Genomic DNA, 14,368 nt, shown 5'->3' with positions numbered 1-14,368 from the left:
CCGATTTTGGAGATGAAAGTTTTGTTTAAATGATCAAAGTTGGAAATTTCTTTTGGTTTAGGGTTAGTTAGTAATTATGCATAATTTACTGTTATTACTACAGTAAGTACGTGTCATGTGTAACAAAGACACTGTAAAATAAAGCGTTACCAAACGTACATTAGACTTTTTATTTAATGCCCCATAGAGATCTTGTTTAGCATTTGAAGGGTTAATGTTATGCTGTAGATCAAAGGTGAGAGATGTTTGGCATAGATATGTAATGTGTAAAGCTCACTCAAAAATAAACATTAATAGCATGCTGGGTTAAAAAAAAAAAAAAACCCAAGCTGGGTTAAATATGGACAAACCCAGCAGTTGTGTTTAATGTTTGTCCAACAAGCTGGGCAGTTTTATTTAACCCAACTATTGTTTAAAAATTGCTATATGGCTGGCTTAAAATGAACCCCAAATAGGTTATAAATTAAAAATTAGAGACATAATTACTAAAACTACCCAGCAGGTTGGGCAAACATTTAACCCAACTGCTGGGTTTGTCCATTTTCAACCCAACTTGGGTTGTTTTTAACCCAGCATTTTTTAGAGTGTAGTTAATGTTATGTAATCTGTATAACAAAGCCTGATCTTCTATGAGAGATAAAGTTTCCATGCATGCTTACAGATCTTTGTGAAAACTTGCACAAATTCGAATCCCCCTTGCCTTGATTGTATGAGTTTCATGATAGTCGCGCCATTAGCAGAAGTGCTTCTCGCTGCTAGCTCACATCATGAACCACACAATGACACTACTACTTTTAAATAAACGCACTTGGTCCAGAGACATCATCATAATCTCAGCACAATTCAGAAGACTACTCGCTTTTGCTGGCTAACAAAAGGCTCAAACCACTTTAGAGAAGACTGATGTCTGTTTCAGCATTTCTATTCAAGACACACAGTCTGGTGCAGTTTCGAGCAGTTTATTCAAGCAAATGACACGATTCAGACTGCCGCCCAAAAAAATATACATCTCTGTAAAAGACAAGTAAATGTCTGTCATATTTAAGAATGAATGTCTCATGCAGACCAGATTTGTAGAGTTGATTAAAAAAGGACTGGTTGTCGTACAGTGTAAAATCTGCTACACAACACCTAAAGGTGAATTCAGATGCACTTTTACGATGGTCTTATTCACAGTAAATCACAGTATCACAATAAGGACACGACGAACACTCATGAGCACATTATAAGCATGTCGGTTCTCGAGAGGAAGTGGACTAGGGTGCTTAAAACCCCATGAATCCACCATACCTCTTTTCTATCCCTGATGAATTTTCAGCCTCATCTTCCTCTCGGGAGCGTTTTAAGAAGCCTCCATAGCGTTTGTTCTCCTGCAACCACTGAGGTTGACCGACCCGCCTCATGAAGCCCCCGTAACGTTTCTGTAGTGCCTTTACCACGCCCTCCGGGTCATAAAGACCTCCCCTCCTCATAAAACCCCCGTAACGTTTTGCCACACCCTTCAAACCCTGAGCTCCTCCCTCGTCTTTCAGAGCCGCCTCCCTCTCGCCATCAGCCTCAACTTGATTGGTCAGCATCTCAACATCATGATTGGTCAGGATCGCGTTGCGCTGGTCGACATCCTCCGGCTCCAATCCATACAACTCTGCGGTCTTCTTCATGAATCCTCCATAACGCTTCATAAATCCCCCGTAACGTTTCATGAAGCCACCGTATCTTTTGTCTTCACGGTGTTTTTGGGTGTCCAAGTGTTCAGTTTCTGTGGACCCTTGGTTAAACTCATCAGCTTTCTGCATGAATCGCTTGCACAGACTCCAAGAGCCGCCGGCGTTCATATGCTCCTCGCACCCCAACACGCATTCCTGCGGAAAATGTACAGTCAATGGGAAACACAAAAGTCAGAGAAATTAACGGCTGTCTCTTTTTTACACTAACATCAATTTAAGGATATCAAAGAAGGATATTTTCTCCCTCGTCTCTCTCTCAATCCTTACCTGGGCAATATGCAAATGAGCGCGTGTGTTTTGGATGATAGGGGATGAGTAGGTGTAGAGGTTGTGCTAAGCTTGTGGGCAACCATGGAAACACTAATACAGAGTGACATTTCAACACAAATACACCAATAGCGTACTCTCTCCAACACACAAACATGAATCAGTATTGTGACATTTGGTAAACTGCAGAAAACAGGATCCAATGCGGATTCTTTAGAGTCCCCGTGAAATCAAAATTGAAGTTTTTTGGCTTTGAGTACACCCTAAAAAATGCTGGGTTAAAAATAACCCAAGCTGGGTTAAAAATGGGCAAACCCAGCGATTGGGTTGTTTTAAACCAGTGGTTGGGTTAAATGTTTTATTTAACTTAACTATTGTTTAAAAATTACTATATGTCTGGCTTAAAATGAACCCAAAATAGATTGGAAATTAAAAATCAGACATATAATTATAGAGGCAACAATAATAATCAGAAGCTGAACATTTATTAATAATCAATTTAATAAATGTTTATTGTTTAATAATTATTAATTAAACTTATTAATAAATGTTCATGTATTAAACATATTAATAAATGTTAATCTACAGCATATTTTGGGTTCATTTTAAGCAAGCCATATAGTAATTTTTAAACAATAGTTGAGTTAAATAAAACTACCCAGCATGTTAGCCAAGCATTTAACCCAACTGCTGGGTTTGTCCATTTTCAACCCAACTTGGGTTGTTTTTAACCCAGCATTTCTTAGAGCGTACAGTCTCTCACTTCCGTCAATATTGATCACTGATTTTGATGCTTTGGCATTTCAGCTTCTCATCAGATTTTCTGACCAATCAAATGCTCTCTAGAATCTAAAGTGTCCCGCCCCCTTCATTATAACACTGAAGCTGCTGCTGAAATCGGTCAAGTGTTCACATTCACTCTAGAAAATGCTGGGTTAAATATGGACAAACCCAGGGATTGGGTTGTTTTCACCCAGCCATTTTTTTAACCAATTTTGGATTTATTTTTTTACCCAGCAATACATTAATATAGTAAAAGGCATGTTTTTGCTCACCCCCAAATAGGGGCAAATTTGTAAGGGCATTATTTGTTAGGGCATAATAGGTGCACTTTAACCCAACCTGCTGGGTTTGTCCATATTTTACCCAGCTTGGGTTGTTTTTAACCCAGCATATTTAGAGTGTTCATACAGATTCATGTAAAAACAACAGAAGCACACAAAACACCGAACACAGAACAAAAGCAAGCAGAGCGAGGGAAACAGGATCAAGGCAAAACTGAACATTGATGACAGAACAAGAGCACAGAGAACAGGACATGCATCACAATTCTGTAAACATTAAATCTCTCTGACATGATGCTTGACATGAACGCGTCCCCTCTCATGACCAAAAATGACATATCTGCGATTATTTTCACTCCCTCATGCCTTCCCAATTATTTACTGCTGTTATTTTTTAAAAATATTATTAATAATAATAATGCAATGTCAGTTCATGTCAAAAGACAAAAAAAAAAAAAAAAAAGACAAAACATAATCCAGTCACATTATTATTAATAGTTAGTAAGGTCATTTTAATTTGGGAAGGATAATGGGATGTAGAATATGGTCACATGTGCTTTATTTTTTACTAATAAACAGCCAATATCCTAATAATATAAAAATAAGCAACTAGTTAATAGTGAGAATTGGACCCTAAACTGAAGTGTTACCCCAAATCCTTGTTGGAGAACTTTCATTTTATAGAAAAGATCTGACAATTCTCCAAAGATCCTATTCTCGTGTGTGTGTGTCAGTGAATAAATAACAGCATAATGATTTGAAAACGCATGATTCTGAATTATCCAGGTGAATTATTATCATTTATCTCTTTTATACTTTAGTCTTCATCATTTCCAGATATGTTTGTGCATTATCATCTATAGCACAACCATTCACATATCACATCATTTACATCCAAACACTGAAGCCTGAATCATTTAAAACATGTAATTTAACCCAAAACTGCAGCAATATGACAAAACTTCACATGATCTGATAGCAACTGTGTATATTCTTTGATTCAGTGCATGTTTTACATTCGTTTTCCACCAAATTTTCTTCAACAATGTCAGAACTCCAGGAGAAAACTGTTTTTTTTCTTATGAATTGTTGCTGTAAATATAAAGTACAGCATCTTTTAAGATGAATAACATTCTGCTATGACATTTCTCATCGATTACTTGGTCACGCCATCACTTAATTTGATCCATTAGAGGTGATGATGGTTGAATATTAACACATTTCTACACAATTTCACAACTGAAATAGAGCATTTAAGGCTTTTTAGTAAGTCACTTCTGAAGCTTTTAAGCTCGTTTAGATTCCTGATTATTTGCTGAGAATAAAAACAATAATCACAGACTCGTAGCAGACCTATAAGCCTATATGAAGTGTTTTTATTATAATAAAAGACCGTCTGTCCGACATCTGCCTCCAGTTAATCCGTTAAATCATCTTCCGAAGAAGTCTAGACGAATTCTTCAATACATAATTTTAATAATGATAAGAGAGAGAGATAGAGAGAGGTGCAAGAATGAACGAAATCGTTTATTTGTTTTAATTGAGCAAACGTAACATTAAAAAATTGCGTAAAAATGTATGCAAAAATAGCTTATATCCTAAATAATATTTAGTAGCATTTATCGTTTTGAATTTTTCACTTTCAAATGACTTTCAAATCTGTACTTTCATCCCGTTTTCTTCGTGTATGTGTGGTTATACACCTATGTGTGTGTATACAGAATATACAGTACAACAGCAGACTTACTATGGAGTTGATATCTTTGAGTTGAAGAGGCAGCTGCCGCGCGCACAACGCGCAGTTTTCGCCGCAGTCCGCGCGCGCCGTCAGCGTCAGACACGCGCTCAGCAGCAGCGTCCACCTGGAGCTTATGGGAACTGTCAGGGTCTTCAGGAAAAAACACAGAGTACACAGTTTTCACTCCATGCAACGCCTTGTATCTTTACATTTATTCAAGTTAGTGCCGTAAAATAACAAAGTACGATTAGGCATTTCAGAATATCACTGGAAATGTTTGTTTATAAGCAGATTTACTGACCTTCATCACTGTGCCAGTTACTCCAGTTTGTTTGGTGCGTGTAAAATCTCGTCAAATACTAAAGGCACGAGTCTGTGTTACTCCCTAGAGTGGATTTGTAGAGAGAGAGAGAGAGAGAGAGAGTGTGTGTGTGTGTGTGTGTGTGTGTGTGTGTGTGTGTGTGTGAGGAATCGGGGGTGGACATCATTGAATCTCAATCTAGTACACCGAGTGCTTCTGATGCTCCTGTCATATTTACAACTTTGTATGATGTTTATTTTGGCATTAATGTCTGGTTTTGCCCAGGGGAATGTTGATCTGTCTCTTTTGTCTAGAAACAGACCTCAGAGAATAATGTGTGGAACTGTTTGTTATTCAAATTAGTGTCATTACTCTGAAATGAATGTCTAAGTAAACTATAAACATATGGTAATGTCGTTATATTATGTTTTCTCATGTTTAATAAATAATCATACCTAGCATCCATCAAAAACACCGTATAGCGTCCACCGAGAACAGCCTGGCATTGCTGATAGGAACATAACGGATTTTTGTAATATTCCTGGAATGATCTCAGATTTGAGAGGACAGCAACATGTACAGCTTATCACAGAAAACACTGAAAAACACTGAAAAACATATACACTCTACGAAATCTTGGGTTATTTTTCTACGACATATGCTCTCAGTGAAGAATGCAGAACAGTAAGTTCATGCGTTCATGACCTCGAGGCTAGATTACTGTAACGCTCTACTGGGTGGTTGTTCCTCCCGCCTGATAAATAAACTACAGCTCGTACAAAATGCAGCAGCTAGAGTTCTTACTAGAACTAGGAAGTATGACCATATTAGCCCAGTTCTGTCATCACTGCATTGGCTTCCTGTTAAACATCGTATAGATTTTAAAATCTTGCTAATTACTTACAAAGCACTAAATGGTTTAGCTCCCCAGTACCTGAGCGAGCTCTTAAAGCATTATAGGGTTATAGCAGTATATAGCAGTTGGGGGTACGGTGCCTTGCTCAAGGGTCTCACCTCAGTCGTGGTATTGAGTGCTGGAAATTCACTCCCCTCACCAACAATCCCTGCCGGACCTGACACTCGAACCCATGACCTTTGGGTTACAAGTCCGACTCTCTATCCATTAGGCCACAACTGCCACGATTTGACTTGACATTTGATATTCAACAATGCTTTGATCTGCCTGCACTGACACTATTCTTTAAGAGCTGCTGTGCAGCCAAAATTATATACCAGTTATCAGTGTAAAGCTTCTTTGGCACAATCAGCATTGTAAAAAGTGCTATATAAATAAATGTTATTTGACTTGATTTATTTTCTACCCAAATCCTGGGCTGAGCCTTTTGGGTAATTTTTTGGGGGTTATTTTTTCCAGCGTTTGAGTAGTTTTTGTGTTACCCAGATCCGGGGTCAGATGTAACAACCCAGCGTTTGGGTAGTTTTTGTGTTACCCAGATCCTGGGTCAGACGTAACAACCCAGTGTTTGGGTAGTTTTTGTGTTACCCAGCTCCTGGGTCAGACGTAACAACCCAGCGTTTGGGTAGTTTTTGTGTTACCCAGATCCGGGGTCAGATGTAACAACCCAGTGTTTGGGTAGTTTTTGTGTTACCCAGATCCTGGGTCAGACGTAACAACCCAGTGTTTGGGTAGTTTTTGTGTTACCCAGATCCTGGGTCAGACGTAACAACCCAGCGTTTGGGTAGTTTTTGTGTTACCCAGATCCGGGGTCAGATGTAACAACCCAGCGTTTGGGTAGTTTTTGTGTTACCCAGATCCGGGGTCAGATGTAACAACCCAGCGTTTGGGTAGTTTTTGTGTTACTCAGATCCTGGGTCAGACGTAACAACCCAACGTTTGGGTAGTTTTTGTGTTACCCAGCTCCTGGGTCAGACGTAACAACCCAGCACTTGGGTAATTTTTTTGTTACCCAGATCCTGGGTCAGACGTAACAACCCAGCACTTGGGAAGTTTTTGTGTTACCCAGCTCCTGGGTCAGACGTAACAACCCAGCGTTTGGGTATTTTTTGTGTTACCCAGCTCCTGGGTCAGACGTAACAACCCAGCACTTGGGTAATTTTTTTGTTACCCAGATCCTGGGTCAGACGTAACAACCCAGCACTTGGGTAGTTTTTGTGTTACCCAGATCCTGGGTCAGACGTAACAACCCAGTGTTTGGGTAGTTTTTGTGTTACCCAGATCCTGGGTCAGACGTAACAACCCAGCGTTTGGGTAGTTTTTGTGTTACTCAGATCCTGGGTCAGACGTAACAACCCAACGTTTGGGTAGTTTTTGTGTTACCCAGCTCCTGGGTCAGACGTAACAACCCAGCACTTGGGTAATTTTTTTGTTACCCAGATCCTGGGTCAGACGTAACAACCCAGCACTTGGGAAGTTTTTGTGTTACCCAGCTCCTGGGTCAGACGTAACAACCCAGCGTTTGGGTATTTTTTGTGTTACCCAGCTCCTGGGTCAGACGTAACAACCCAGCACTTGGGTAATTTTTTTGTTACCCAGATCCTGGGTCAGACGTAACAACCCAGCACTTGGGTAGTTTTTGTGTTACCCAGATCCTGGGTCAGACGTAACAACCCAGCGTTTGGGTAGTTTTTGTGTTACCCAGCTCCTGGGTCAGACGTAACAACCCAGCACTTGGGTAATTTTTTTGTTACCCAGATCCTGGGTCAGACGTAACAACCCAGCACTTGGGAAGTTTTTGTGTTACCCAGCTCCTGGGTCAGACGTAACAACCCAGCACTTGGGAAGTTTTTGTGTTACCCAGATCCTGGGTCAGACGTAACAACCCATCGTTTGGGTAGTTTTTGTGTTCAAAACAGTTTGATCAGTGCTGCATCTGAAGTCTTGTGAGATTCTGAAGTGTGCACTTGATGGACACTTTACTATCCCATGAGGCCACGGGAGAGGGTTTGTGAATGACAGTGAAGCGACACAACTGACGCTGGTAGGTCATGTGACAGTTTCATTCATACTATATAGAATGTACTTTTTTAACGGTCACAAATTAAGTTCAAAATCAAATGTAGTACATACTCAGTATTTCAGACGCACCTTCAGTCAGTCTCAATCTACCACAACATTCTCAGTCCAGCAGATCAACCATCTAAACCAGCTTGAATCAGCTAATCACCATACAGATCAGAATCACGTTGAAAACTACCATCAGAAACTGGATTTAGCTGGATTTCCCTGCATTATACACACAGACACTCTTCTGCTCTCCATCCCATCAAACTCTGACTCATTTCTCACTGTTTCTCTGTCACAGTGTTATTTGTTTCTTCATTGTTTGAGTGTCACATGAAGTGGTGCTCTTTTAAACAGCTGCATTATTCATGTTTGTGCATTTATTTATGCATGATGATCAACAGACAGATGAACAGTGAAAGCTCTTCAGTAATATTTGTGACATCCACAGATCACAGTCCATTTAGAAAGAAAAAACAGAAATGAGTTTATGTCTTTATAAAAATAACAAATATGAATAATTAAATAGTACAATATACAATTATGCCCGAGGATACTGTACATAGCTATTTAAATCCATCTGTAGTAACATCTTCGCAGCAGGATTTCTAGTCAGGCACCAAACAGAAGTTCTTTAAGTCAAAAACTGAATCACTTTTTAGTCCATGTTGGGCAAGATTCTGTGGTGGACGGACACTGGTGCATCAGAAACACTTTTGTGTATCAAAAATCAGATTTAACACTTCTCATCAAACACTTCTTCAAATTTCACCCATACACTCACATCTACATTTTCATACATTAAACCAATTAAAGTAAATTCCCATAAACTTTTCCAGTAAATACACCTGTTCACATGCAAAATCTGTCGTTCTGTCTTTTTTTTTTTTTTAATCAAAGTACACAAATCAAGTGCTTGAGTAAAAGTACAGATACCCTAATAAAATATTACTCCAGTCAAAATATAATAGTCATTTTTACTTAATTGATTTTAAGTTAAAAGTACTGATGGATGAACCATGTTCATTATTTAGCCTCATTAGTAAACACTAAAAAGATTAGTGCAGACTATATCAGCTTTTCATTGTATTACCAAAAGGTATACACTATAAATCAGCATTATAGTAAAATAGCAATTTAAGTTACTATAATTCATAATTCACCTGTGCAAACAAGTTAAATAATATCCCATATAGTATTTTAAAAATGAGGAAATACTAAATTTGTGTAAATATGTGGCTACAAATAGCCTAGTATAAAAATACAATGTACAGACATGGCATCATGGGGCAAAATGCATTAATATTTTACGATGACCACAATGCAAACATACTAGTTTTATATAATTTGTAACTGCTACAACATGCATAAACAACATTGTTGCATGGGCATTAATTGGCAATTTTAGGTAAAAAGATACAGACACCCACAAACATATCTCCACATTCAAGCATTTCAGGGTGCTTAAACAGCTCACCCTCTTACAGTAGATTTACTACAAAAAAAATTGACAGTCATAATCAAAATATGATTTTCAATTACAATAATCAGTACTAAAATTCAGCATTGGTAACTTACTTTCATCAGCCTTACGCACGCTCAAGCTCCGGTGATATCCTGGTTCTTGGCTCATTTCGACTGAATTATTCAATCAGTGAGTTATTAGGAGTGTTGGATTGAAGCGGCGCTGCGCAGACCAGTCGGTGTATGAAATCAAAGTACCGCAAGATTGATTAGAGAGAAGACGGCTCCGTATGAGTTCGAAATGCTCTCGTGGTACCTTGGTGTCATACACCGATCAGTCTGTGCAAGTCGAACACACCTTTTGACTGCAATTCAGCTGCAATTGGATCAGTCCAATTCACAAATGAATCATTTGAGATACAATTCAACAGGTTCATCGAAAGGAATCAGCTCGTTTACAAATCAGACATCACTCTTGAGTTTCAGAGGGGCTGGCGATTTCTTCAGCTCGAAATAATGAGGAATGATGTGTTTTTATGAAATGTTGTAAAGAATGGATGTAGTGAAGTAAAAGTTTCCCAAAATAAAAATACTTTGATACTTGGAAACATGTAGTTGAGTACAGTAACTTGGAACAAATACTGTCCAGCACTGTTTTTAGCATTACCGGTAAACTGTAGTAATACCGTTAAATTCTGTAATGCCAAACATCAGAAATTACCTTCCAGATGCTGCACCATTTTGTCCATCTGCCTGGATGAGGAGAAGAGCATTAGTTTAAGGTGAACCTTCAATGTTAGCAAAAAGCATGACGGTACGCAGGGAAGGAGACCAGATGTGTATGGATAGGGATTGATGTGGGAGAGCAGGGGGAGCTTGATGTAGGGAGGAAGTGAAAGAATTATAATAAAGCATCGAGAGTGAGACATGGCCGTGTACTGCATGCTTTTTTGTGGGATAGTATAGAACATCATATATGGTGTCAGAAGCGAACCTTAAGAACTGGTTATAAAGAACCGTGTGCACGACGTGACCGAAGAAATGATTGTTGCAGCAGTGCAGATATTGCACCCGAAGCCCTTTGACTTTCAGCGGATTATCCAAGATGGATCAGACGGTTTGAGCGCTATGGTCTAACCTCAGGACTGTCAGGAATATCACGTCAACTCCTTGTTATATGCCATGGGAGAAGAGGCAGATGATATCCTTGTGCTATTACCACTGGGTGAGTTAGACAGAAAGAAATATGACTGTGTTGTGGAAGCATTTAGACAGCACTGCGTCAGCAAACACAATGTCATATTTGAATGGGCTCAGTTTACTCGCCACAATGACGGAGAAAATGTAGAGACTTTCATAACCCAAGCTGGCAGAACACTACAATTTTTAGGGTGTTAAAAGAGGAATTAATCAGAAACTGGATATTTGTGGGAATCAGAGACGGGACTGTCGGAACACTTAGAACTAGTTTCTGAGCTAACTTTAGCTAAAGCCATCCAGAAAGTGCACCAAACTGAAACCGCAAGCAGCATGACATGGATCGGAATCAGCGACTGCTCACAGCTTGAATCTGGATACGATCAGAGGTAAAGGCTTGAGCAATAAAACACTACAATATAAGAGATAAAGCAAGCCAGAAAGATAACATGACAGAAAAAGGAAACAAGAATCAATGCAAAAAGACTGTGACAGATGTGGAATGGGATGGAAACATTCTTGTAAGAATTGTCCTGCGAAAGACCAAAATCTTCTCTGGGTCTTCCAGCTATAGAGGCGAATAAGCATCTTTCAGACCCACTAAAATAAACCAGTCTCAAAGAAGAATGAATGAAAGTATCTGTTTTTGAGTGATCATTCTGAATGGCCATTTCACTAAAGGTTCAGTTGTCGTAGATGAATGGGGCGGCGCCTGCCGTCTTTCTTTGGCACAAGAATTCAAAATAATGACTTTAAGAGCCTATTGCAGTCTGCTTCGATATTTCTGCCCTTTTCTGTAGATCTTTTTGCTGAGTGGCAGATGAAATAACATTGCCGAGGCAAGGTGGTTTGCAAGCAAATTGGAGTCTGTATTCGAATTTGATTGTTTTCAACACCCAGTCTGAAAAGGCCCTAAATGCTTCTGTGTAAATCAATAAAGGTTGAATGATATTGTGTGCTATAAATGGGCAGCTTGCTGCTTTGAACCAGTGAGCCATTGCGCACAGAGAGTGGGGGAGAGACTGTATTTTTTCACCTTCTATCACAGCGGCATGATTCTTTATTGACTTGTCTTGACATATATAATGTGGAACAGTCATTGCACACACACACACACACACACACACACACACACACACACACACACACACACACACACACACACACACACACACACACACACACACACACACACACACACACACACAAAAAACAGTGTGCTGAACAGGCTCTCATTGAGCCGGTGTTATGACTGCCAGATTATGACTCCACTCATTCCCCAGCATGGTTATGTTTAGGATTAGGTGTGGGGTTGGGTTAAGATTAGGTGGTAGGGTTAAGATTAGGCAATCAAGTAGTGGCTCCAACGAGAGGGGTAATAATTTAGCAGAGAGTCGAAATTCAGCACAACACCAGCTCTTGCAGAACGACAATATAACTCCACTGAAACAGGGCAGATTGCAAGCAAACAGGATTGTGGGGCTGAATTTGAAGAGTAATGTATGAACTTGGCCTTTGTCTCTACCGCTTGAGAATCTTGGTAGACAACTTGAGGCAATGGACTATTAAGCCGCCCCATCAAAAGGTGATTTAGTGTTATTGGGTCAACATCATACCCCAACAGTCTGAAGTTCAAAATCACTTCCACTTTAATTAGAAATGTTCCTCCTCAGGAATGATCTGTGCTCCAATAGTGGTGTTGAGTGCTGCTCCCACACTCCTCCAAAGTGTGGAGGATTGAAGGATTGAAATGGAAGTTAATCTGATGCTTCACCAGCAATCCTTGCAGGACTCATGACAGAAAAAGCCTCTCTCAAACTCTTCTGAAATTTGTCCCCTGAACAGAGTAAAGCTCGGCAGGGGTACAATGGCATGCTGTAAACCTTAGTACAGCCATTAAGAAGGCATCTGAATCAACAGAGGTAAGTACATCCAGATGTACTGCTCAAGTGGTGAGGAATTCTAATATAATAACCAATCTTTTTTCTGTATGCCTGCCAATCTTTACCTGGAACAGGCCAAAGTAGTCCATCCCAGTGGAATCTTCAGCAGGTTTTGATTTCAACCTTCAGCACTCCAGACAAGCATGGTTATGCTTCCAAACATTCTCTCAATATCCAGTAGGATGTCACATTTCAATGAAGACAGGCTCAATCTCAAAATCCTGGATGAACAGTTTGGTGATGCCATGGCTCGGATCCAGCACAATAGGGTGTTTGAAGTTAGGATCCAAATCCTGTGCTTTTCAGAGATATCCACCAAATGAAATTACTTTTATTGTGGAATCAAACTCAGGAGACAGAACAAGAAGGCAGCTACTGTAAGGGACTGGTTTGTTGGCTTTGAGAAAGTGGTATTCCTCCGGGAAACTTCCGAGTTGGGACTGTTGGTTTTGAAAAGTTTTGTAGAAGGTTGATCATCTTGCTCCGCTTCATCACGGTGAAGTGTGCATGCTGTGACCACCATTAGTTCGCTCCATGTAGCATACTCAGGGACAGACCTATCAGAACTGGTTGAGATGGAATGACAGAACAAAGATCACCGTAGCTCTGTAGGGTCTTCTTCACCTGCCCCTGCTGGAGCTTCAGGCCACTCATGGGGTGATTGTAACAGAAAGGATGGGCCTTGATGGCAGCTTACATCCTCCAGAAAGACCTTGAATCGACATGAGTCAGACTTAAGCCATGTCAGGACAGTGGTTTAGTCAGAACACAAAATGCTATTCCTGATAGGTAAGGTGAGCTCGCTGACTATCAACTTTGCAAGTTGAGCTCCAGTGACTGCTGCACAAAGCTCCAGCCTTGGCATGGTTTGTTGTCTTTTTGGTGCGACTCGAGATCTGTCCAACTTTTTATGACATCTATAACCCTATGACATGTGTAATCCTCGAAGCAGGGTGGTCCTACCACAGTCTGTAGCATCAGCTGCTAGTGTGCCTTCTGAGATCAGGGGAGTGAGGTTTAATGGCTGGCCTCTGTTAGCTGGCCTCCCTCCTTAACCTCACTCCCATGCGGGTCACAGCACCAATGTAACCCCTCCAATCCTACTCTGGCGAGAGCGCTAACAAGGACGCTAAAGACTGCAGTCTGTAGCGTCAGTCGCTAGTGTGCCACTTGAGATCAGGGGAGTGAGGTTTACTAGCTGGCCTCCATTACACTCACCCCTAAACCTCACTCCCTTCTGGGTCATAGCACCATTATAACCCCTCTGGTCCAACTCTACCTGCTCCGAGTGGGACTCTGTGGCGACCAGGGCGGGCGAGAGCCGTGAGGGAACGGCGCGAGGCCGGTGGCGCGAGAGTTAACGAGCATCACCTGGGAGGAGATTAAAGTTTTGTTGAATGTTCGCCGGTTCCCGCCTCCTTCTTCCTGGGTTTCGGCACCAATGTAACACAGTTCGTATATACGGGAAAAAGGAGGCGGGAACCGGCGAACATTCAACAAAACTTTAAAGGGGTACTTCACCCCTGGAAAGATGAATGTGTATTTAAAATTGGTCATTTATGAAGTAGAAATGTGAAATTATTTTTGAATTTGGAGCTTTCTAGACTGAGAAAAGGCAGAAAAATTATTTTTGACTAATGTGGATGAAAGACAACAACTCCCAGAATGCACTTGTTTTGCTGCC

General features: G+C 40.4%; 1 protein-coding gene across 1 annotated transcript; it reads right to left on the bottom strand.

The window, feature by feature from the left end:
• Positions 1–981: 981 nt before the first annotated feature.
• penkb (proenkephalin b) lies at positions 982–5,885 on the bottom strand. The gene is made up of 3 exons (XM_067401581.1): positions 5,098–5,885; positions 4,806–4,946; positions 982–1,862 (listed from the first exon to the last, which is right to left on the bottom strand). The coding sequence occupies exons 1-3, from the start codon at positions 5,101–5,103 to the stop codon at positions 1,266–1,268; spliced, it is 744 nt and encodes a 247-aa protein (XP_067257682.1). The 5' UTR covers positions 5,104–5,885; the 3' UTR covers positions 982–1,265.
• Positions 5,886–14,368: the final 8,483 nt, after the last annotated feature.

Source organism: Chanodichthys erythropterus, chromosome 11 (assembly GCF_024489055.1).
Source record: "Chanodichthys erythropterus isolate Z2021 chromosome 11, ASM2448905v1, whole genome shotgun sequence".
Lineage (NCBI taxonomy): Eukaryota > Metazoa > Chordata > Actinopteri > Cypriniformes > Xenocyprididae > Chanodichthys > Chanodichthys erythropterus.
The sequence above is the reverse complement of the archived record's forward strand: the minus strand, read 5'-3'. Positions and strand labels throughout refer to the sequence as shown.